Source organism: Paramisgurnus dabryanus, chromosome 20, assembly GCF_030506205.2.
Source record: "Paramisgurnus dabryanus chromosome 20, PD_genome_1.1, whole genome shotgun sequence".
NCBI lineage: Eukaryota > Metazoa > Chordata > Actinopteri > Cypriniformes > Cobitidae > Paramisgurnus > Paramisgurnus dabryanus.
The window spans coordinates 35,706,882-35,733,711 of NC_133356.1; the positions used below are offsets into that span (position 1 = coordinate 35,706,882).

Consider the following 26,830-nt stretch of genomic DNA (forward strand, 5'->3'; position numbering starts at 1 on the left):
AAGTATTGAAGAACATCTTCTGAAATTTAAAACTGTCTGCTCTGAAATTCTTGATGTTATTGCTCCCCTCAGTTAAACAAACTAGTCATACCTCCCCGGCATGGGTAAATGATGACATTTGAACGCTGAGGCGACTGTCTAAGCAGGCGGAGAGGAGATGGAGAAAATCTAAAATTCAAGTACACTTTGATTTGTTCAGAGAATCTTTGGTTACATTTCAGAAGGTCTCAAAGGAGGCCAAGCACAAATTATATACTGAGACTATTTTAAAGAATGCTAACAATCCCAAAGTGTTATTTGACACAATCAATGCGGTTATAAATCCTATTCAAAATATGCACCCGGACTCCTTAACTATCACCTGTGAAGAGTTTCCAAAAATTTTCCAAGGGAAAATAGAGAACCTCCGTGCCCATATACCACAGGTGGGGGCTGATGTTCTTTCGCCGTCACTATCGACTTCCCCTAGGAACTGCAGTGACTTTTATCCAATGATTCGATCTGATCTAGCAGATATTATTGCACACTTAAAACCTTCCTCTTCAAAAGATGACAATGTCACCACGGCTCTTTAAGCAGATCGCGAACACTGTGGGTTTTAATATTGTGAACTTAATCAACAAATGCTTTAACCAGGGAATTTGTCCAATGGATTTCAAACATACTGTTGTGACTCCTTTGTTAAAACGGCCAAACCTCTCCATAGACGACCCAAACAATTTTAGGCCAATTTCAAATTTGCCATATTTAGCAAAGGTGCTAGAAAGAGCTGTTTTTTAATCAACTTCAAGACCACATGCGGTCAAATTCCAAAACTGAGGTGTTTCAATCTGGCTTTAAGTCAAGGCATAGCACTGAGACAGCTCTGGTGAAGGTGCTTAATGACATTTTCCTATCTCTGGATAAAGGGGAAAACGCTGAATTGATGGTTCTTGATCTCAGTGCTGCATTTGACATGGTGGACCACAATATTTTACTGCAGCGTTTAGAATCCTGTGTTGGCCTAAATAGGAATGTCCTTAGGTGGTTTAAATCCTATCTTGCTGACAGATCTGTTTCTGTGTGTGTAAAAGACTGCATGTCCAGGAGGTCCCTGTTACTGTGTGGGGTCCCCCAGGGTTCAATTTTAGCTCCTGTTTTATTTGCTTATATATGCTACCTCTATTTTTCGGAAACACAACATGTCTTTTCATTGCTACGCAGATGATGTTCAGTTGTATGTTTCGGTAAAACGGTCAAATTTTAATGCTTTCGGCAACCTACTAGCTTGTATCCAGGAGATGAAAGACTGGATGGCAGCTAATTTTTTAAAACTAAATGAGGAGAAAACAGGGGTTATAGTTTTTGGTCCTAACTCTCAGTTAATCTCCGAGGGACTAAAAGAAACCCCCTGGCAGTTGCAATTTCCGACAAGGTTAAAAGCCTTGGTTTTATCTTGGACTCTGAGCTAAAAATGGATAAACAAATCAATTCTGTGATTTTAATCAAGTTTATTTCACTTAAAGTTTTTAGCAAAAACCAAACCATTTCGATCTCCGGCAGATTCTGAGAGAGCTTTATCTGCGGTTATTTTCTCTAAAATGGATTATTGTAACTGTATGCTGGAATTTTTTTAATCTCTTGAAAAAAAGCTCTGGCATGCTTGCAAAACATACAAAATGCTGCAGCCAGATTGATTAAGTCAGCCAAGAAAATGGATCATGTTACACCTTTATTGAGATCCCTAAATTGGTTGCCAGTCCAGTATAGAGTACACTACAAGATCATTGTTCTGGTTTTTAAAGCACTACACAATTTGGCACCACCATATCTTTCTGAGTTGTTGTCTAGTGTACATCCAGCCTAGGTCACGGAGATTGAAAAATTTAAATCTCTTGGTGACTGTAAGAACAAATTTTAAACGTAAAGGAGACAGATCGTTTTCTCGAGTCGGTCCTATATTGTGGAATGAACTCCCACTTACGATTAGATCAGTAAAGTCGCTGGCTGTGTTTAAGTTGCTGTTAAAGACCCACTTATTAGAGGCTTACGTGTGGCTTACAAGTGCATGGGTTTGAGTAAGATCCACTGGGGCTGTTCTTCGCTGTTCTCATGATTCAAACAATTATATGGATTCGCCTAATTTCAAATCGCACTAGCGGTACTCTGATGTCATACTCCTGTTGGTTCTTGCAACACCGCATTAAGTCAAACACAGCTTTTGTGAGTTAAAGTTGCTGTCAGTTAACTTGTCAATTAAGAGAAACCCTTCCCTGCCAATGACGAATATTTCCAGCAATCCGTAATACTGATATTATATCTTCCACAACTTATAAAATCTGGAAGTATCTCCAGACACTGTGAAAAGAATATTCCATAAACTTTTAATTTTCTCTTTATAAAATTTGAAGTCTTTCTTAATCTTAGATAATATTTTTTCTGTTGCTTGGAGAGAAACTTTCAGTTTGCCTTGTACCTAAGCACCTATGTAATCTATTTACACAAAAGCCAAAATGGCGAGTTGCATCTGTTGTTACGCATATTTCACCATGCACTATTTAAATGTCAAGAGAATGTCCAAAAATAGTTACTGCAATATTTGTTTTTAATTTGTTGTGAAGGCAGGAGATTTTTTGGTGCCGAAGTCCTGACTGCATACGTTTTGGGGAAAAATATTGCAGTCTAACATGCATGCTTTCTTGTGTTCTGTTTAGGTCATTCCTTGTGCACAGAGAGATACTTTGTACTGCCTTCATGAGAACGGGTGTGTCACACTCCGTGTGTGTCGCTCAACAACATCTTCTCCAGATGAAACAGGCAAGACGTTTCTCTAGTTGGTCATGTTGCATTAACATCACAAAGGGCATGGGTTATAATCTCAGGGAATACACATACTAATAAAATTAGTTTTTGAATGAGTCACTTTGAATTATGCCAAATGTCTAAATGTAAACTATATTATCATTAGTTTATAAAGATCTTACAAAATGAGCTGTATTGTTTTTATTACCTTGAATGAGCCGTTTTTATCTACATACACAGCGGGTCCCCTTACATGGAAGTCGCCATTTTGCGGCATCTTGATTCTGAAATGGACAAACTGTTCTGTAGATGGCTTACTACATTGTCTCAGACAATGACATGTTGGTCCTGTGGAGGCTACCGTAGCTTTACTATGCGTTTTAAAAGGGAAGGGTGAGCTGTGGACTGAGCTGTTGGTTGCAATTCACATTCTTAAAACTAGATGCCACTAAAAATCTACACACTGTTTTTTTAAGACAGGATCTGTTACTTAATGTGGGCTACAGAAGGGGGGGGATCTGATATGCTTTGAGATCAAATAAAGATGCATAAAATGTTCTAATAAAAATTTTACATAAATATATTTTAAAAATGTTTAAAATTCATAGACTCACAATACCAAGATAAGGTAGTTAAAATATTCTATTATATGAAATAATTAAGCATATTTCAATTATGCTTGTGTGCTTGTCAACGTAATGGCAAAATCAAATACAAATATGGATGTAGAACCTACTCAACAGTCGGCCCCGTTGCACTTTACCAAAAATGGGAGAAGTAAACACATTGTTTACTTAAGTAGAAGTGCAGATACTCATGTTTAAAAAGTTAAAGCACTGACTACACTTTTGCACAAGAAGTTACGCATACACATTTATACGTAAATCTAAAAAGATTTCAGCTTACAAAGCAGCTTACTACTCTTGTGTTTATTCCTCATCTCTTGTCTTTGACAAAGGGCACTACTTATAATTATTTATTTTAAGAGTTTTTTAAACAAACGTTAAATATATTAAGACAACTCTGACCTCCTTACCAATTTCTTACACTCATGAAATCGTTTCATACGCAACAGATTTCTACAAAATAATTAGTGATATAGCGGCAGACTATAAATGCCGAGGGGCGAAGTAGCAGGAAGAAACATTGCTGAAGTGTTTCACTTTTTCCTTGTTCACATTTGTTGACTAGACGACATTCATGTTGTTCAGAACAGATGAAGACCACAAACTCATAAACAATAAAGCATACAATAATGCATACACTGAAAGACACTTGTGACTGGTTATGTTGAAGTCTACGTAGAAGGCCACAGTAAGATCCACATCAAAATCCACAAATAAAGTTTACGGTCAACCAAGGGCGTAACTTTGGGTCTACCATTGGGGGGGTTAAACTCGCGGCATATTTATTTATTTATTGAATCATTTTCTTGTGTAAAAGGTAACATGCTAATTTGCCTTTCCTGTATTAGAAATACATAAGTGATACTTTCAGTCTAGGATAAGAAATAGCAGATAAGAAACTGTTCACACATTATAATTAGACTATTCTTTCACCTTCCACATAATCTGGTCTAGTAGTTTCTCTTGTAAACTATCTTTTGGAACAGCTGATTTGCAACAGATAGTGTAGGCCAGAGTATGATAACATTATATATTTTGGGGGACCATTTACAAATATTGCAGGTAGGCCTAATACATGTATAAAAAATATATTAATACTATATTCTAAAACATAAAAGATGAGAGAAGCATGATGTTTTAAGAGATGAGTTTATAGTTATTAGTTATAGTTTATTAGTTTTTTAACAAACTTTAATATTCTGTATATTTTGTAATGCACTGTAAGTCGCTTTGGATAAAAGCCTTAATATTTTCATAAAAATATAAAAATAATAGTATTTAATCTGAAATTAAATACATTTTACAACATATGACAATCTTAACCCAATACAGGGTTTCTAAATTGATGCTTATAGTATATTTTAGTCAAGGAACCTAATGTCAGGTACTGTAGTTGGGTAGTGCAGCTCTAAATATGACATAACAAATAACTGATTTAGTGATTTTAAACAGATTCATTGTCAGTGCAGTTTTGACATACAACGATGGCCGGGCAAATTGTAATTTCGAGCCCTGCGATAAGTTATTAACATAATTTAAAAGTTCCTGTTATTTAACAGTGCTCACTTTGTTTGACGTCTTTGCTGGAAACTGTAGCGGGACGGGCTGGATCTCTGTCGGCATCCTCGCTGACTTGGGGTGTGGAAGGCGGATGGAGCGGACGAGGGCGCTTGGCAATCGTTAGCTGAGCTGCTGGTTAACAACACTGATGTTGATTACTATTGTTAGCTTGAACTGTTAGATAAAAACGGGGATGTAGCATTGCGATGTTGTTTGTAAATCTGAAAAAAAATGTTTCAGTAGTTCCCTTCATCTTTTCTATTAATGATGGCAGGCAGTGAACCAGGTAGTGATTGACAGTTCTCTAATCCAATTGCGTTAGACATTGTCAGATTGACGGCAACCTAGCCCAATGGCATTTTGGCTAATCATATTTCAAGGGAATCCGGTGCCTCGGTCCTCCTCTCGCTTAGTAACTTATTTTATTGAGTGTTTTAGGGTATATTTGCGTTTATTCACATCATGCGATTGGATTAGCTGCAAGAGAAGTGGAAATACGCTGTATACCTGCATATACCCTGCACTAAATCACTGTTTAGAAGTGGGTATACGCAAATCCGACTGAAAAAGAAGTGAAATACGCCGTATTACCTGCGTATACCCTGGACTACAGCACTGGGTCATACCAAGTAGTCGGGGCGGGGGGGTACATTACAGATTATTTAAAATATAATACTATCTTTCATGCTGACAAATGAAATTAATAAAGAAAACCAACAAACGTGTTCATTTGGAACATTTCATATTTATTTTAATCTGGATGATGTGATTATATTGGGGGGGTTATATTAGCTGGATTTGATTTTTGAGGGGGTCATGACCCCCGTAACCCCCGTGCAAATTACGCGCATGCGGTCAACAGAAAGTAAGCTGTCCCGCTTATTTCCCCCCCTCTTCCCATACACACTACAAACAGAAAATGGAGTAAGATAGTTATACACTTGAATCCCAGTGAAAGACCACGACCCAGAAAAGCATTCCCAAAATAAAAGTCAAATATTTGACCTAGAAAAGACAGAATGTGACTAGGGTGCACTTGTATGAAAAACTACAACTCCCACAATGCACAGCTCTGCAAGCCACTCCCACTAATCCAGTACACTGCTCAGCTGTATGAAAATAGAAACACTCAATTTAAACTCAGCCATCCATTTATCCCTGCAGGCTTTGGCGGTCGCTTCCAGTTTAGGATTCTACAATATGTATCCAGGATGCCACTGTCCATATACGGTACAAAGCTTGGTGGTTGGTTCACCACACAAACGAATTGTGTTGTAGGAGCAGGCTTCACTCATTTTCTTATTCATTTTTGGGAGTGCTTGGCCAAACGTGTAAATTATTTGAAAGGAGTAAATGCCGCACCCTGCACACAGACGCGTCCACCGTACACAATATGTTTACTCCAAAGGCGCACCAGCTCAGCGCCTGTGCTCGTGAGTCGAAGCACGTCTGAAACAAACACGACCGTACGCAAAGTACCTCTCTTCCTCAGGACCATTCACCACACAAACATCCATATCCTGATCTGATTAAGAAATGTTGTACAATAGGCACACAGGGAGAGTACAGGCACTACTAGTGTGTCCAAGCTCGCACCAATCTGGGCTATTCTACACAGCAGAGCCTGCTGAATCTTCCCCGGGCTTCTCTGCATTCTGTTCCTCCATCTGCCTCAGCTCTTTGCTGTATTGTGGCTCATAAAGGTAGCCACGAACATCGGATTAGCGCATCACGCTTGCGAAATCACCCTCTTCCATATCATATTGATTTACCTTCCGCTATTATTGTAACATGTCTGGCTCGCTCCACAGCGTCTGTTAGCTTAGCTTAGCATAAAGATGGCGGCTGATTATTTCTATTTGTGTATTTTCATAAGTCCCACCCACTGATCTGTAATAGGTCTGTAGCGTTAGTGGGTCCCCCCTTGGAAAAATGAGGAATGAGTGTTTGTATTCTTACACTCTTGACAAAGATATAGCACTTCCTTCTTTCAATGACGCAAAATGACGATTTTTACATAATTGAAAGAAGGAAGTGCAACACTGAAATCCGTGTTTCTCCGGGGTAACTGAGGGAATGGCACGACCATTCAAAAACATGACTGGGTTTCTAACGATACAAAGCTTAATCTAAATGGGTTAAGGGTCCCTTTAACAAGAGGGAGTGTGGTCAATTCAATCACTAGGAAAACAATGGATTGCCATGGCAGTTTGGACGTTGAGGAAATATTAAATGTTTATTTAAATTCATATGATAAACCATAACCATACAATTATGAGTCTGCTATGCAGCCAAGAGTGCAGGGACAGGTCAGGATTAAACCGAACGGTCAGAGGAGACAAATTGAGGTGTTGTGTGAGGAGAACAGGACCGATTTCTTGCCGAGAGACCAGTGTTTATACAAACTTACACTAGCTAACAAGATGTAACACTGTGCTCAGATCACAAAATTGTACAGATTATTATCATATATCATGCAATAGTAAAGATAATATTGATACTTAACGTATAAGCACTGTCACACTCAATAATAACCGTCCACACTTATGTTAGCTGTTTCTCATCATCGCAGAATAGGCGAGCTGTGTGAACCCATATATGCTACAGGCTAGGGGCCTCATTTAGAAAGCCTGCGTACGCAAAAAACAGGGCTGAAAACATAAACACCCCACTTCCCACGCAAAGGTTGTGATCTATAGAAACAAACTTGACGGGAGAATGTGCTCACCTGTAAGCAAACTCTGGCCCATGCATACACATATTCTAAAGACAATTAAAGCAACACCAAACTGAAACTTTTTTAGAAATGTTATTTTAAGGTAAAAAAATTTTAAAATAACGTTTCCAAAAAAGTTTCAGTCGTTCATCCACTCGAAACAGGGTGAACGGCACTTTCACATTCGCTTTGAAGCCCTCTATCGGCCAAAACCACACTAAAGAAGTTTCCAACCGTCGGGTCGCGGTCCTGTAGTTTGAGTGAAAACTACAAAAACTTGCTTTACAGCAGACCTACAATCCAATCAGACCCAGCTTTGCTGCAGTAGGCTAAATTATTTACCAACCTGTAGGGGGAGCAAAGAGCAAAAACTCTTTAGTGTTGCTTTAAGGGGAATTGGCGACACAGAGGCTGAGGTAGTAAACTGAATCAGTTTGAATAAAGTAAATGTGACAAGTATTGATGCAACACACACATTTCATTTCAACATCAACATTAGATCCACGTTATCATGACTTTGAAATTTGTGCTTATGAGTGATAATTGTTTCATATACAGACCTAAACTGATTAGGTAATAAGCAAATTTCTATGTTTACTCAACTAGTGACTAAGTTGGGTAAAGAGTAATTTAGTATATCCAAATTTAACTAATCTACATGTTTTGGACTGTGGGAGTGTACCACAGAAAGGTCTCATGAACAAAGTCTTTGTCTGACTTTGTATGGGGTGTGAAAGCTGAACTTTATGGGGTGTGAAAGCTGAACTTTCTGCTGATCGATTAGCTAACAGACATGAGAGCTAACGTGTATACGCTCGCCTGCCGTCTGGCCAAAATCCTATAGTATAGAGCCGTCAGACGTATAATTTAATCACGTGTTGGAGCTGCGCCAAATGTCAGTGGCGGGGTGGCGGCGGCGTTACTGAGAAATTTATATTTTGTAATTTGCGTCTGGATGACGTACGTGTGAATAAGCGTCTGAATAACGTACTTGTGGATAACGTACGTGTGTATAAGCGTCTGTAAAGGATTGCTATTATAGCTAGCTGCACTTCTATTGTGCCCTAAGGAAGGTTTTCAGATCGTAAATGATCACCATGGAGTCGGCATTACAAATATATCTTCATTTAGGACTATGATTATAGAAGGCTATAGTAGTATGTTCATAACGCAGATCTAACAGAGCAGCATTAATGAACTTGGACTATTTATTTTTAGGGTAAAAATAATATTTCCAGGCCAAAGATTACCCAAGGTATAAACCATTTTTTGTCCCGACATGTTATGCTGATTAAATATTTTTTTATTTTATAAATCACTAAACTTCACCAATAAATGGCATTTCAAAATTATTGCAGCTAGAGGGCAGTTAGATCCTTCAGTCCCCAAACTTTGGTGTAGCATAAAGTGTTAAATGTTAACATTTTTTAATAGCCTACTTAATGTGTACCAGTTGCAGCAGTTTGATCAAAAACCCTTTAGAATTTATGTTTTAGGCTACACATGAGTCTGATTTTCTTAGCAGTTTTTCTGAATGGACGAATACTTTGGAAATATATATTACAACATAAATATATTTATAATATTAATAATATAACAACACATTTTAACAATAGTCGAAGATTTGATGCTTCGAGAAGCCTAAATTCGGATTTCTTTTCGTTGTATAAATGTTGCGCAGTTGCACGCATGGTGCTGGCACAAGTTTGGGGACAGAAGGATCTAACTGCCCTCTAGCTGCAATAATTTTGAAATGCCATTTATTGGTGAAGTTTTGTGATTTATAAAATAAAAAAATATTTAATCAGCATAATATGTCGGGACGAAATCTTTGGCTTGGAAATATTATTTTTACCCTAAAATTAAATAGTCCAAGTTCATTAATGCTGCTCTGTTAGATCTGCGTTATGAACATACTACTACAGCCTTCTATAATCATAGTCCTAAATGAAGATATATTTGTAATTCAATTCAATTCAATTTTATTTATATAGCGCTTTTCACAATTTGGTAATTGTATCACAGCAGCTTTACATAATAGATGTAGTGAAAAGCACAGAAAATCGACAGATAGCACAACATAATACACGATAGCACAAATTTGCTGTGGCTATAAATCAACATTATAAGCAAACGTATTACTAATGTAACGTATAGAAGTTAAGCCCAAAAAGGCTGCCTCCCCGGGTTGAAAAACCCCCTAGGAGAAAAAAACCCCGGAATTTTAGACAGGGAAGTAAAAAAAGTCCTAGGAGAAAAAAACCCTTGGGAGATATATATATATATATATATATATATATATACACATTGAAACAGAAGGAGATTAAGCGGAGATTAAGCGGGTTCTGCCGGTGGTCTTTGGTCAGGCATCAGCTGGACATCACGTTGAAGAACAGCCAGTAGATCAGAGGTGTGCCGACTTTTACATTTACCGGAACTGGATCTGGATCTGTTTGTCTTATTGTCCTCGTGATCGAGAACGAGACAGGGAGAGAGAAACAATGCCGACTCCATGGTGATCATTTACGATCTGAAAACCTTCCTTAGGCCACAATAGAAATGCAGCTAGCTATAATAGCAATCCTTTACAGACGCTTATACACACGTACGTTATTCAGACGCTTATACACACGTACGTTATCCACAAGTACGTTATTCAGACGCTTATTCACACGTACGTCATCCAGACGCAATTACAAAATATCAATTTCTCAGTTACGCCCCCGCCACTGACATTTGGCGCAGCTCCAACACGTGACCGTGACGTGCATTAAATTATACGTCTGACGGCTCTATACTATAGGATTTTGGCCAGACGGCAGGCGAGCGTATACACGTTAGCTCTCATGTCTGTTAGCTAATCAATCAGCAGAAAGTTCAGCTTTCACACCCCATATGAAGGAGTTAAAAGTTGGCGGTGTTTTCCACCTGGGTTCGTCCGTGTTCTTGTCTTTTCACGTAAAAGTTAACAGTAAACAGATGTTACTGACAGAGAAGACTGTTGATCGAGTATCATGACTTAAAGGTTAGTAGTGTTTTCCCACACAGACACACACCAGTTCTCTGTGCACAAGCTCTCTCTCCCTCCCTATGGTGCGGTTTGCGTGCGCACGCGTAACAGTATTCTCTGATATATTTGAATTTGCGCTGAATTGTCTGCGCTATACGCGATCTACAATTAAACTAAAAAGCAATTTTAATTTAAAATGAAAAGCGCTCATAAACACAATCAGATGAGAAGACGCACAGGTAATCCGAAATCACCTCGTATCAGCTCTTCAATGTAAATTGTATCAGACAATGTCGCATTTAAATCAGGAGTTTAGCAGTATAAAGTAACAGCTGTTTGGATTAAACACGAGGTGTTATTGGGTCGTGTTTAGTCACTATTTTAAACTCTTTCTTTATGTCTGACAACAGAACAGATAATATGTAAAAATAGCATTCAGTTGTGTTAAAATACAATATAATAAACAATGAAAGTCAGATCAGACAGAGTAGAAAAACACATTTTTAAGTAGGGCTAATATTTTTCCCAAAATCCTGATATGTCAGAACATTAACTAATGCCAGCTACACGCAACTCTGTGTAATTTAGATAACCTACTTAAAGGAATAGTTCACTTAATTTAAATGGTCATATACCTAAACTTGTTTCAAACCTGTATGAGTTTCTTTCTTCTGCTGAACACAAAAAAGAAAAGAGTTAAGAATGTCGGTAACCAAAATCAGTTGATGGATCCCATTGACTTCATATGTAGGAACAAAATAACATGGCAGTCAATGGGGTTCATCAACTTTCTGGCTACTAAGATTCTTCAAAATATTTTATTTTGTGTTCATCAGAAGAAAAACTCATACATGTTTGAAATAACTTTAGGACGAGTAAATTATGACAATTTATTTAAAGTGAACTATTCTGGAACAGAACTGTGTTGTCTAATCCATGCAAAATACAAAAAAAATAATACCGTCTATATCAGAGCACGTGGCATTGCACAAGATTTTGGAACCTTGCTTAATATTTTCTAAACCAGTATTTATTTTCATTTGAATTTTCTGATTGGCCCCCCCTGACTGGTTCTTGGTCCCCCCTGTGCCCCCCATTTATAAAATCCTGGAATCGCCCCTGGCTCAAAGTCTTGAAAAAAAAATTATTTTGCATTACATTTTGCAAATTTAGATTCTATTTTATTCTGTAGAAACCCTGATATAATGTGTGTGTTTGTGGAGGGGGGTTTAGACTGTCAAATAGGTACAGTATGCATTGAGGCCCCTAGCAAAAAGGTTGGGAACCACTGTGCTATTTGACAAAAATCTGAGATTGCTTCATTAGTCGCTAGAATGGTATACACCACAATATTGTTATTTTTGTTAAAACATTTTAATTCAAGTTTCAAGAGGAAAGTGTTAAATTTTTAATCAGTAGTTACAGTAATAATGTTATGAATTATATCTCATTTAACAATGGTAAATGTGTTTTGGTATTTTTCCTTGTATTTTTTCAGTGACGGATCCAGAGCAGGGTGTACAGGAGTTGGTATATGATCTGCGTGCCCAGTGTGATGCAATACGCATCACTAAGACCGTGCGGCCTTATAGAGTGGTGATCTGTCCTGTTAATGAGAACAGCGCTGCCCTGGTGGTCAGTGATGGCAGGGTAATGCTATGGGAACTCAAAGCCCATGCCAGTAGATCTTCATCCAACCTGAGGTACAGTTCTTCAAACCTCAGTACAAAAATGATAAAAATAAAAGGCATATTCCTTTTTCTAAAATGTATTGATTCAACACAGCTTTAAAGAAAAATACTTTTAGTCGAATTTCAAAGTTAATTTCAGTCAGAATCAGATTCAAAAAAGCTTCATTTGGGCATTTTGAGCTTCATTTGAGGCCCTAAGCGCCCCCTGTTATAGGGCACAAAAAGATGGTCCATATATCATCCATACATTTACAGTACTCACATATATTGTTTTTATTGATCCTAACAATTTTTACAGAAAAGTGCAGTATTAACAGATAAACCAATAAATTTATTCTAGATTGATAAAGCCTATTTGTTGGACCTTCGTAGTGTTTTGCATTTTCATCCAATTGACTAAGCACCCTCCACTCGGACAAACAATCAACATTTGGTGATAGGCGCTATGGCAGCTGTCACAGTAGGAGACATTTCACAGGAAGCAATTGATGATTTTTGGAGACAGAAAGACTATATATCATCAGCACAGCATTGGAGGTTTATATTAATAATTTTATGGTTGAGAAGTTCGATGAAAAGCTTCAGCATTCAAATCATTCAGCTGAACATTGCTATTACAAATAACAAATAACATTTGTAACTCGTTATTTACAGATACGTTAATGAAGCTAAGTGACATGATGTACTGTACAACGCAGCTAGAAGCTAACGAAAGCTAAACTTAAAATGACAAGAAAAAACATATAAAAACGAATTAAAACTGACTAACTGCAATGCATTTCAATAGAGACAGAGCGCAGCCATCATAACCTGAAAACCACACACACCGGGGGGAAAACAATCCAACCGTCTCCATTGACTTTGTATTGGGAGAGGCTGCCATTTTGTCATTTCTGGCTTATAACAAAAACAGAATAATGCCTAAAAGCTGCTGTGTGACAATATGTACAGCAAACAAGCCAAAAAACCCAGAAATAAGTTTTTATAAGCTGTCAAGCTGTAAAACTCAGCCTTTAAGGAGAAAAAAGTGGATCGCCGACTACGTTTCCCCCTAGTGGGTGCAGTTCTACTAATATAAGTACCTTGAAAAGTTGCCTGTTTCCACTTTTGTGTCTTTTAAATGCTCGTTTTTTGGGGTCGACAGCTTATAAAAACTTATTTACAGATTAAACTTAAAAACAGAATAATACCTTAAAGCTGCTGTGTGACAAGGTGTACAGCTAACAAGCCAAAAAACCCAGAAATAAGTTTTTATAAGCTGTCTACCTCAAAAAACTAGCGTTTAAAGAGGCAACTTTTCATAGTACTCCTATTAGTAGAACTGTGTCCACTAGGGGGAAACTTAGTCGGCGATCCACTTTTTTTCTCCTTAAAGGCTGAGTTTTACGGCTCGACAGCTTATAAAAACTTATTTCTGGGTTATTTGGCTTGTTAGCTGTACCTATTGTCACACAGCAGCTTTTAGGCATTATTCAGTTTTTTGTTATAAGGCAGAAATGACAAGAAGGCGGCCTCTCGCAATACAAAGTCAATGGAGACGGTTGGATTGTTTCCACCCCGGTGGGCGTGGTTTTCAAAGTTGCATAACTGCCCTCTGTCTCTATGGACATGGAGGGAAAGAATGTCCGAGTGTATTGGGTTGATATGCGCACTGTGACTGGCTCAATCCGTTTGAGGGCGTGGCTTAGCCATAGGTCAATAATTTACATATGAGCATGTTTTAAATCATTGGTTCTCAGATCCAGTCCTGGAGTACCACTTTTATTAATTATAATTTAGTATACTGTATCTCGCTCATCTGACAGACTCGGTTTAGTTAATGGAGATCTTTACTAATAAGCTGATGATTTTAATCAGGTGTGTTAAATAAATACAAATCTGCAGAGCAGTGAGGCACCAGGACTGGATTTGTGAACCACTGTTTTAAATAAAGCATGTTTTTAAATTAAAAGGTTAAACAAAGGTTAAACAATTGGATGTGTTATAGTAGTTTGACAGTATTTATCTAATCAAGTATTTTCTATCACTCAGTTCTGGGTTTCCTCCATTGTATTCTTCTGTAAATTTCTGTGGAGCACCTTTACATCAAAACCAGAAATGTATCCCGGATCTTTCGCTGAACACAATGATTGGTGAGATGGCAATCTTTACACAGACAAACACAGATATTACTCTTCCTTTAATAGAAATTCAATATTTTACCATTCTCCATGTATTACTCTTTCTGTATAACATAATGTTTTTGGTAACACTTTACAATAAGGTTGTACTTGCAAAATTTTATTAATTTAGTATTCATCATTTCATATTTTAAAGGGGACGTTCCATGAAAACCATTTTTTCCCCATGTTTAAGTGATACATATATATGCACAATAAGCATATGTATGTAGTTTAATCTTTTTTTCTGAACTTTAAAATGAATACGAGGAGTCACAAGGCAGTGTGAGAGACTGAAAGAACATCGCAATTGTATTCACTTTAATCATACACAAGCATAAACATGTTGTTTTATCTGTCTCTCTGACGATTGAGCATTAAACGTGTTGTTTAATTACAGATCAATTAAATTTGCTTGTGTAGTTCGGTCAAAAAGTAAAAAAAGTGTTTGTGGAAGTGTATTTTATTGAAAAATGCTGAAAATCATTGTGAGTGTTTAAAACACTAGCACGTAAAGGCAGTGGGGAACACCAGCTCATTTGGATTTAAAGAGACACACACAAAAACTGTTTATTTTTTATACCCATAAAGTGCCTATTTTGATATGCTACAATAAATGATCTATTTGGTTTTTTTTAGCTAAACCTTCACATATGTAGGGGAGAGCGGGGCACAACATAACGCTTTTTGACTTTGGCTCTATCATTCAAATTTTTTTTTAAGTTAGATTCATTTTTTTTTACACAATCAACGGACACCTCTTTGCTACAAATGAACACTTAAAGTTTGTTTGTGGGACCTACCGTTATTGTACAATTACACCGAAAGTAACAGGAGTGCAAACGTTAAAACTTACCCCATTCATTAAAACAAACAGAGGGTTTGTTGTAACACCTGCTAGAAAATTTGGTTTAAACACAAATAATTCAATAAAATTCTGTCTATATAATGAAGGTGGATATTGTTTATATATCTGCCTAGAATAGATAGATATCCACACATTCATCCATCCATGATCCTTCATCTAACCATCCTTGTATTATGCATCAATGCATACACTCTGTCCTATAGTTACCCAGCCCAGGGTTAAAAACAACCCAATATTTTTTAACCCTGGGCTGGGTAACTATAGGACAGAACACATTTCTGGGTTAAAGTGACCCAATAAATGGGTTGTTTTAACCCAACTGCTGGGTTGTTTAAACATGGTTAATTAACAATAACCCAGCAGTTGGGTTAAAACAACCCTTATTTGGGTCAATTTAACCCAGAAATGTGTTCTGTCCTATAGTTACCCAGCCCGAGGTTTAATATTTTTTAGAGTGTATAAATATATTTTTTTGAAAGGGCTTCACAATTAAGACAAAAAAAAAAAATCATAATTGTGAGTTATTTGTATTTATTATTTATAACGCACATTTCAATACAACCAAGTTGTCCAAAGAATAGGTGTCATTTACACTGGGGACGCTGGGGACATGTCCCCACCACTTTTTGAAATGCTTGATTTTGTCCCCACCACTTTTTGAAAGCATTTGGTTAAAATGTTCTGAAAAATCAAGCGAACCAAGAAATTTTAAAGGTTTATTTGCACAAAATAAAACATGCAATGCCGTTTAGATACAGATAGAAACAATGTACATTATCCAAAAAAGTAACTTAAACTAAATAAACTATTACTGATTCTAAAATTACCCAAAAACATGCATGCACCGATCAGTAACTTCTTAACACAGTTTCTTCTTGTGCAAGTTCTACATTCTCTCTCTGTGAATGTATTGTTGGCTATTGCTAAAAATATACCCGTGCGACTTACAGTTTTGTGTGTTCAGGGTCACATATGTTGCATTGTTTGGTTATGGTGTGTTTTCTTTTACATATGTAATGAGTTTCATTGAGGGTTTATCCTGAGTATTTTTGTGTTGTTGGCTGCACTGCAAAAACTGACTTTCTTACTTAGTATTTTTGTCTTGTTTTCAGTAAAAATATTAAAAAATTCTTAAATTAAGATGTATTTTCTTTATGAGCAAAATGACCTAGGAAATTAAGTCTAGTTTTTAGACAAAAATATAAACTTTAAGTAAATTAGTGCTTTAAACAAGCAAAAAATCTGCCAATGGAATAAGGAAATTTTTCTTGAAATAAGTTTACTTTTTTCCATAACCACTTAATAAAAAAATGTTTTATTCCATTGGTAGATTATTTTGCTTGTTTTAAGCACAAATTCGCTTACATTTTATATTTTTGGTCTAAAAACTAGACTTATTTTCCTAGGTCATTTTGCTCATCAAGAAAATACAACTTAATTTTAGAATGTTTAGATATCTTACTGAAAACAAGACAAAAATACTATGCAAGAAAGTTATTTTTTGCAGTGTGGCCTACGCTATGCCCATTTTTGATGTGCCTTTATTCAATATTTTTCCCGTCCTGCTATAATGTTTTTTCATCTGATCTTTTGTCCCCACCACTTTTCAACACAAACTGACGCCCCTGGTCCAAAGTGATGTACATTAAAATAGTCATAAAATTCCTAATAAAAATCTAATAAAATATCAAATACATAACATAAAACATAGCACTAACAACATTAAACATATACACAACTAGACGTTAATCCCCTATATAGGATAAGCTGTAATTAGGAGATGAGCTTTTAGCAATGACTTAAGACTAGAAATTGTCCGGGCAGATATAATAGCAAGGGGCAGTGAGTTCCATAACTTTGGAGCAGCTACTGAGAAAGCCCGATCTCCTCGTAATTTTAGTTTGGATCTGGGAACCACTAAAAGAAGCTGGTCAGAGGATCTCAGAGGCCTGACAAAGAAATAGCGGTTCACCAAGGTCTCCACATACTTTGGAGCCAGCCCATACAGAGATTTAAATACAAATAGTAAAAGTTTGTATTTAATTCGACAATACGATAATATCGGTTTTACTTTCATTAAATTGTAATTTTTTTTTTAGTTAGTCCCCAATGTCAGCGAAGCAGTTCAGCAAAGGAGAGATATCTGATCCCGTATCTTTTTTAAGTCGCAGATAGATATGTGAGTCTTCAGCATAAAAATGAAACGAGACACCATGTTTCCAAAATATTGTTCCCAAAGGGAGCAAATACAAAGAAAACAAAAGGGGGTCAAGAATTGACCCTTGTGCAATGCCACATGTTAGTGGAGCTGAAGTTGACATGCATTTACCCAGTTTCACTGCAAAAGTCCTGTCAACCAAATAAGACCTAAACCATTTCAGGGCTGTACCACATAACCCAACATGGTTTTCCAATCGGGAAACCATAATATTATGATCGACCGTATCAAACGCTGCACTAAGGTCGAGCAGCATTAGATCGAAGGGGCTCCAGTATCAGCATTTAAAAGTATGTCATTCTGAACCCTCAAAAGGGATGTTTCTGTGCTGTGTTTTTGCCTAAAACCTGATTGAAAGACTTCAAAAACTGAGTTATTTTCTAAAATGATTGTATTTGAGTAAAAACTACATTCTCCAAGACCTTAGAAAAAAAAGGCTAAGTTGGCTAGGTCAGTAGGGTCCAAACCAGTTCTCTATAATATTGGTTACACTATAGCAAATTTAAACTTGGTCGGAACTACTCCTAATTTCAAACAATTATTTATTGAAGTTTAAATTCAGGGACCCACTACTTTAAAAGCTTGTTTCAAGAACCATGTCTGGATAACATCTTGGGGGCTAGTAGAAGCAGGGGTTAAATTGGGATTTGTTTTGTGGGGTGGGGGTTTCTGTGGGGAGGTGTACTGTACTTCGAGGGGTAACATGTTTAATACTGATGACAGCAAAGCCACTGGTGTGTTTCAATGACATTCTGGACCTCTGATAGGATTTGATAAGGTTCAGCTTTAAAGCTGTGCCAGAGGTTGACCACAAATATTTAAAAAAAAAGCATCTGAATTTTAAATGATGCAAATCTATGAGTTTGACACCCCGTATTAATTTGTTGCACATGTCATTATCCACAATTGATCAAACTTTAAAGGAAGTTAAAAGAATCAACCTCCTTGAATAATTCTAGGCATAAGATACCCCATAAGACTCAATTAACAAGAAAAGGTACAACACACAGTACTGTTTCAGCAACATGTCTTATAAATTAGCCATAGAGATTCCCTATGCTGATCAGCAGCTAAAACAATCATATAGTTAGGTTTGATTTGTGTAATCAAAATACATTATTTTATTAAACTATACAAGGAGTTATATCCAGTATTATCCAGTTAACATACTGTAATTAGATGAGTGACATACATACTTTAATCCTTTACACGTGTCTAGTCTTTATTAAGTTTTCTCAACGTGGGCACCATTCTTACCTCTCTATTTCCTCTCTACAATGTCAAATGAGTCTGCGTGAGAGCGCGTTCTTAAAGTTGAGTTTTTTTCGCTGGAGTTGCATAACTTGCGCCAGAAGACGCGTTTAAAGGGAAAAGCACATGTTTTCGCTGCAATTGCTCCGCCTGATTCACGTCATTTGCATCGCCCCATGCGAGGACGCGCCTGATTGCGTCTTTGCATTGACTTTGTATGTAATCTGCTCGCACAAATCGTTAAACTTGCATTGGTGAGTATGCCCCATAATGAATGGAAACACATTATTCCCTTTGCGTCAGTGCACATGCACTGGCGCAGCAAGTACACACGCACCAGCCTTCAGTCTATGTGCCAGGACTAAGCCCCGGACGGCCCCGGCCCAATTTAAGCCCTGAGTAGAAGGTTTCATACGCATGACAATCTCTGTCAAATCAGACATGGAAACTAGCTCAAACTGATGGAAGACAGTTGAGCATAAAGCCCCAGAAGTTTGATTATCATAATCTAACAACTGAATGGAAGGTGTAATATCCTCAACTTTATCTATGAAGAACTTTTGGAACTTATCACATAACTGTACAGAGCCTTCAAACCCAGATGATGCCGGTCTATTTATTGCTGTTTTTAATGTATTAAATAAGGCTTTTGGATTACCATGGTTTTTCTGGATAAAATCAGAAAAGAATTTAATTCTTTCTGCCTTAACTAATTTCTGGTAATCGAATAACAGCCCTTTAAAAATTTCAAATGACACTTGCAATTTATCCCTTGTCCATTTCCGCTCAGCCTGTTTGACTAGACGGCGTAGAGCACGCGTCAACTCATTAAGCCAGGGTACCTATTTCTTTTTAGGACATATGGTCTGGAGTGGAGCAGTCTGATCTAAAATATTAGTACATGTCGACATAAAATAAGAGAGTAGTTGATCCCCATTCACATTCGCATGTAAACCCTCACTATCTAAATGCAATGCCACCATGTCATTAAATATAGTGCAAAAGTCATCAAATGTTTTAGAATTCAGCTTGCGATGTTTAGAAGGTGACACATGTGAAGTTTCTTTAGGGCAGAGGAGGGGGATATTAAAAATGACTGCTTTATGATCGGAAAACCCACTGTCAATAATTTCAAGGTCAGAAACAATCAAACCATATGAAAGAACCAGGTCCAAAGTGTGACCATGTACAGTCTTGTTCAAAATAATAGCAGTACAATGTGACTAACCAGAATAATCAAGGTTTTTAGTATATTTTTTATTGCTACGTGGCAAACAAGTTACCAGTAGGTTCAGTAGATTCTCAGAAAACAAATGAGACCCAGCATTCATGATATGCACGCTCTTAAGGCTGTGCAATTGGGCAATTAGTTGAATTAGTTGAAAGGGGTGTGTTCAAAAAAATAGCAGTGTGGCATTCAATCACTGAGGTCATCAATTTTGTGAAGAAACAGGTGTGAATCAGGTGGCCCCTATTTAAGGATGAAGCCAACACTTGTTGAACATGCATTTGAAAGCTGAGGAAAATGGGTCGTTCAAGACATTGTTCAGAAGAACAGCGTACTTTGATTAAAAAGTTGATTGGAGAGGGGAAAACCTATAAAGAGGTGCAAAAAATGATAGGCTGTTCAGCTAAAATGATCTCCAATGCCTTAAAATGGAGAGCAAAACCAGAGAGACGTGGAAGAAAACAGAAGACAACCATCAAAATGGATAGAAGAATAACCAGAATGGCAAAGGCTCAGCCAATGATCACCTCCAGGATGATCAAAGACAGTCTGGAATTACCTGTAAGTACTGTGACAGTTAGAAGACGTCTGTGTGAAGCTAATCTATTTTCAAGAATCCCCCGCAAAGTCCCTCTGTTAAAAAAAGGCATGTGCAGAAGAGGTTACAATTTGCCAAAGAACACATCAACTGGCCTAAAGAGAAATGGAGGAACATTTTGTGGACTGATGAGAGTAAAATTGTTCTTTTTGGGTCCAAGGGCCACAGGCAGTTTGTGAGACGACCCCCAAACTCTGAATTCAAGCCACAGTACACAGTGAAGACAGTGAAGCATGGAGCATGATATGGGCATGTTTCTCCTACTATGGTGTTGGGCCTATTTATCGCATACCAGGGATCATGGATCAGTTTGCATATGTTAAAATACTTGAAGAGGTCATGTTGCCCTATGCTGAAGAGGACATGCCCTTGAAATGGTTGTTTCAACAAGACAATGACCCAAAACACACTAGTAAACGGGCAAAGTCTTGGTTCCAAACCAACAAAATTAATGTTATGGAGTGGCCAGCCCAATCTCCAGACCTTAATCCAATTGAGAACTTGTGGGGTGATATCAAAAATGCTGTTTCTGAAGCAAAACCAAGAAATGTGAATGAATTGTGGAATGTTGTTAAAGAATCATGGAGTGGAATAACAGCTGAGAGGTGCCACAAGTTGGTTGACTCCATGCCACACAGATGTCAAGCAGTTTTAAAAAACTGTGGTCATACAACTAAATATTAGTTTAGTGATTCACAGGATTGCTAAATCCCAGAAAAAAAAATGTTTGTACAAAATAGTGTTGAGTTTGTACAGTCAAAGGTAGACACTGCTATTTTTTTGAACACACCCCTTTCAAATAATACCCCAATTGCACAGCCTTAAGAGCGTGCATATCATGAATGCTGGGTCTTGTTTGTTTTCTGAGAATCTACTGAACCTGCTGGTAACTTGTTTGCCACGTAGCAATAAAAAATATACTAAAAACCTTGATTATTCTGGTTAGTCACATTGTACTGCTATTATTTTGAACAAGACTGTATGTGTGTTGGACCATTTACATATTGCACAAGATTATGTGAATCAATGAGATTAGCAAAGTCTCTTGACAATGTCTCAGCTGGACAGCAGACATGGATGTTAAAATCCCCTACGATCAAAAGTCTGTCATACTTCAGCATTAGTCCACTAAGTAATTCTGTAAACTTATCAATGCAGTTCTTGTAGGTTTTTGGTGGCCGATACACCACAACACACAGCACAGGGGTATGTACCTCAATTAACATCAACAGAACCTCAAAGCTAGTAATTGTATAAGCATTTCCTTGCAAAAACAGATGCCTAGTCACCACCACGGCCCGTGGTGCTAGGAGAACTAAAAAAGTTACAGTCATGTGGCACCATCTCTGTAAATGGGCTGAGATCATCCACCCTTAGCCAAGTCTCCATTATAAATAAACAATCCAGGCAGTGTGTAGTAATAAAGTCATTTAAGCATGAATGATTTGTTTACCATCGACCTTGGGTTAATCAGGGCCATTTTAGCCGATACCCAAAAATACCTGAGAGGTTGAAGAACTAGCATCAGGCACCACAGGTACAATCCAGTGATCCAGGGGCTCATAGCAGTCGAGGATCATACCACACCGGGAAATAGACGACGGGCGCCGTGTTCCATTCAAAGACGCTATGTATAGACCACTTTCGTGTTTGCAAACAGAGATGATGTTTTTTGTGGGCGGAGCCTAACTGGTTGCAGAAAGTGATATCTCAGCAGTAGCGGTGAGAAGTGTTTTAGAATTAAACCGTGACTCTTATGGATCCAGTATTCTGTAGAAGTCTGATTCCCCTATGTTTCCCTGTAGTGCAATGTTTCTTATAGCGTTTTAATCACATTACGTTTATTTTTTTAGATAAATAAAAAGTTTAAATGGCTTGGCTACTGATATGCATGTATGTAATGTATATGTATTGTTCTTTTTTGCTAAATCAATTCTTTTTACAGTCTGAATCGCTAAAGTACAAGTAAAGCAATACTATCATGTATTCTATATAATAACGTTTATTAAATATTTCATCATTTTCCTGTTTTCTATTATTTCTTCCTTATATTTATAGCCTACGTGTTTGTTCTAAAACTATTATAAAAGTATTATGTTTACACACAAATTAAAAAGGCCTGTTTATACAACCCCAAAACAGAAAAAGTTGGGACACTAGAAATTGTGAGTAAAAAAGGAATGGAATAATTTACAAATCTCATAAACTTATATTTTATTCACAGTAGAATATAGATAACGTATCAAATGTTGAAAGTGAGATATTTTGAAATGTCATGCCAAATATTGGCTCATTTTGGATTTCATGAGAGCTACACATTACAAAAAAAGTTGGGACAGGTAGCAATAAGAGGCCAGAAAATTTAAATGTACAAATAAGGAACAGTTGAAAGACCAATTTGCAACTTATTAGGTCAATTGGCAACATGATTGGGTATAAAAAAACCTCTCAGATTGGCAGTGTCTCTCAGAGGTCAAGATGGGCAGAGAATCACCAAATCCCCCAATGCTGCGGCGAAAAATAGTTTTCTGAGTTTCTCAGAGAAAAATTGCAATGAGATTGAAGTTATCATCATCTACGGTGCAAAATATCATCCAAAGATTCAGAGAATCTGGAACAATCTCTGTGCGTAAGGGTCAAGACCGGAAAACCATACCGGATGCCTGTGATCTTCGGGCTCTTAGATGGCACTGCATCACATACAGGAATGCTACTGTAATGGAAATCACAACATGGGCTCTGGAATACTTCCAGAACACATTGTCAGTGAACACAATCCACCGTGTCATTCGCTGTTGCCAGCTAAAACTCTGTAGGTCAAAAAAGAAGCCATATCTAAACATGATCCAGAAGCACAGGCGTTTTCCCTGGGCAAGGCTCATTTAAAATGGACTTTGGCAAAGTGGAAAACTGTTCTGTGGTCCAACGAATCAAAATTTGAAGTTCTTTTTGAAAAACTGGGATGCCATTTCATCCGGACTAAAGAGGACAATGACAACCCAAGTTGTTATTAGCGCTCATTTTAGAAACCTGCATCTCTGATGGTTTGGGGTTGCATGAGTGCGTGTGGCATGGTCAGCTTACACATCTGGAAAGGCACCATCAATGCTGAAAGGTTTATCCAAGTTCTAGATACATATGATCCCATTCAGACGTCGTCTCTTTCAGGGAAGACCTTGCATTTTCCAACATGACAATGCCAGACCACATAGTGCATCAATTACAACATCAAGACTGCATAGAAGAAGGATCTGAGTACTGAAATGGCCAGCCTGCAGTCCAGATCTTTCACCCAAAGAAAAGATTTGGTGCATCATAAAGCGAAAGATGCGACAAAGAAGACCTAAGACAGTTGAGCAACTAGAAGTCTGTATTAGACAAGAATAGGACAACATTCCCATTCCTAAACATTGGTCCTCCTCCAGCTGTTCCTTTATATGCACATTTAACTTTTCTGGCCTCTTATTGCTACCTGTCCCAACTTTTTTTGGAATGTGTAGCTCTCATGAAATCCAAAATGAGCCAATATTTGGCATGACATTTCAAAATATCTTACTTTCAACATTTGATATGTTATCTATATTCTACTGTGAATAAAATATAAGTTTATGAGATTTGTAAATTATTCCATTCCTTTTTTACTCACAATTTCTACAGTGTCCCAACTTTTTCTGTTTTGGGGTTGTATATAAATAACACTTTACATTGTGTGTGTGTGTGGGCTATATTTATTAAGTATGTAAACATAATAATTTTAGAACAAACAGGAAGAAGACATAAGGAAATAAAAAGAAATAATAGAAAACTTGTTACTTATTTTCTATTCTAATTATTAATAGATTTCCAGATGATTACTGCTTACTAAGGTCATGATTAGACCAGAGTTCCACTGAGTCTCGGATTAACAGCAACGTTTGCTTATCATAAATCAGAAGTGTAAATGAATGTTGAAAAAACGAGGGGACAGAGAGGACAAACACAATCAACCATGCGAGCTGCAGATGGCCAGCCAAACACAACGGCGCCATCTTCCTATGTTTCCACTATGTTCCACCATTTCTCCTGATATTCTATACATAGTTATCAACTTGATAAATATTATTTATATTGTTCTCATTTCTTTATCATTGTATACTGGATGCTTAGTAGTAACGCTGTGTTACAACTAACCCCATTGTGTAAAAATGTTTTCAACCCCAGCTATAATTTACTAGGAGCTGCTGACATGTTTCAAAATGGTGTTATGTTTTAGGTAACAAGACAGTGATTAAAATAATATAAGGTTGGATTTGGTGACTTACACACCCAACTCAGAAATCGAAGAAAAAAAAACATAAGATGAAGAAATTTACTTTTATGCCTCCAAAACACTCTTTGTTCAATATCTTAACCAAAACACATACAAACTTTTCACAAATTCACACAAGATCATCTACTGACAGTAAGAGAAAAGACCAAAAGCACAGATTGCTTGGCCTTGTATAAATATGTAAAGTAGCTGCATTACAATTAACTCCGCGTTAGTTAGTGCCCTGCTCACCCCTACTCTGGGGACACCAAGTATTTATTTTACGTCTTAAAAAAGTATTGTGGAATGTCCCCTTTAACATTTCACCTCCAGCTATTAAAAAAAAAGTTGCCAGCCAGTGCCAGCATTTTTATGATTTTCGTAAAAGTTGAATGCCTTCCAGAAAATGTTCTTCTTTAAATATATAAATATACAATGTATCAAATGAACTTCAACTCGTCAATAACAGAGAAAGAGTTAAGTATAATTAGTTATTTATAGGGATATTTCACCCAAACAATTTGTCATCATTTATGCACCCTCACGTTGTTATAAACCTTTATAAATGTATTTGTTCTGATGAAAACAAAGGGAGATATTTTCCTACTATGGATGTCAATGGGGCTTCTGATGGGTCTGGTGTTCATCAAAACAAAGACATTTATACAGGTTTGTAACAACATTATGGTGAATAAATGATGATGGATTGTTTATTTTTGGGTTAACATTCCCCCCATGAAACACCTGGCCTTTGCGCTCAAAAGGCGAATTTGAACAACACATGAACTGAACTAAACTCAAACCACATCCTGTATGACATTGTATCTGCCTAAATGCAAACACCTCCTGATCCACTTTGACTTAAACTTGGTGCTCTCCTGTGCCTAATAAGCATAATAAGATTATTGTCATTAAATTTTGCACAGACAACTTCTCGTTGCAACTGTTTTAATTTTTTTCTTGAGTCTGAACCCTTTCTCTTCTACCAACAGTGGTTTAGTCTACGTAATACACAGTTATCAGAGATGGGGACTCGAGTTTGAGACTTGTCCTCGAAAGACTTTAGACTCGACTCGGACTGTTTATTTTTAGGAATCATCTGATGAGCTCGCTGTTATTCCCCTCCCTCCATTACCTATAACCTGCCAACAACATAACATGTGACATACTACTGTGTGTGTTTGTGTGTGTGTGCGTGCGTGCGTGCGTGTGTGTGTTTTGTAAATGGTTTATGAGGACACAAATTTGTATGACATGGGTATTACAATGTAAACATTTGTCCTCATAAACCAAATGGCTTAAAAATTTACTAAATGGTGTTTTTTAAACTTCTTCAGAACCTTAATTTTTGGTCTGTATTGTTCATGTTACAAGGCAAAATACAGATATTAAAGGCGTTCTAAGCGAATCTGCGAGACGTTAGTTTTTGTTGACGTTTGAATTGTTTTCAAACAGACGGAGCGTAGCTAACTCCTCCCCCTCCCTTCCGTGCTTTCATGAACGCGCCCAACCCCTACCCCCAAATCCTTCTTGTCGTTTATTGGTTAAAAAACCTTTTTTATGGTTTCTGTTTGTAGGTTTGGCCACCATGTTGTTATTGCCGTTTGTGAAGCCGGGGCTGTCTACAGAGATCACGTTTTTTTACAGTTTGATCAGCGGACAGGCAGCAAGCAGATAGTGAGGAGATGTTTGCTGTATGTAACAAAAAATGTTTTATGGTCTACAATGCGTCAATTCGCTTAGAGCACCTTTAACTTAAAAGTAAAGCATTCTTGTGGTTTTTTTCTTAACAGTTTTTTTTCAACTGAGTTTCAAAGGACTCTAAACGATCCCAAA

At 37.2% G+C, this 26,830-nt stretch overlaps 1 protein-coding gene across 1 annotated transcript in view; it reads left to right on the top strand.

The window, feature by feature from the left end:
* wdr11 (WD repeat domain 11) overlaps window positions 1-26,830 on the top strand; it is a 347,647-nt gene that overhangs the window by 40,882 nt on the left and 279,935 nt on the right. The window contains exons 7-9 of the mRNA XM_073812844.1: window positions 2,694-2,796; window positions 12,192-12,396; window positions 14,416-14,516. Coding sequence (XP_073668945.1) covers window positions 2,694-2,796; window positions 12,192-12,396; window positions 14,416-14,516 — 409 coding nt within the window. The remainder of the gene's footprint in view (window positions 1-2,693; window positions 2,797-12,191; window positions 12,397-14,415; window positions 14,517-26,830) is intronic.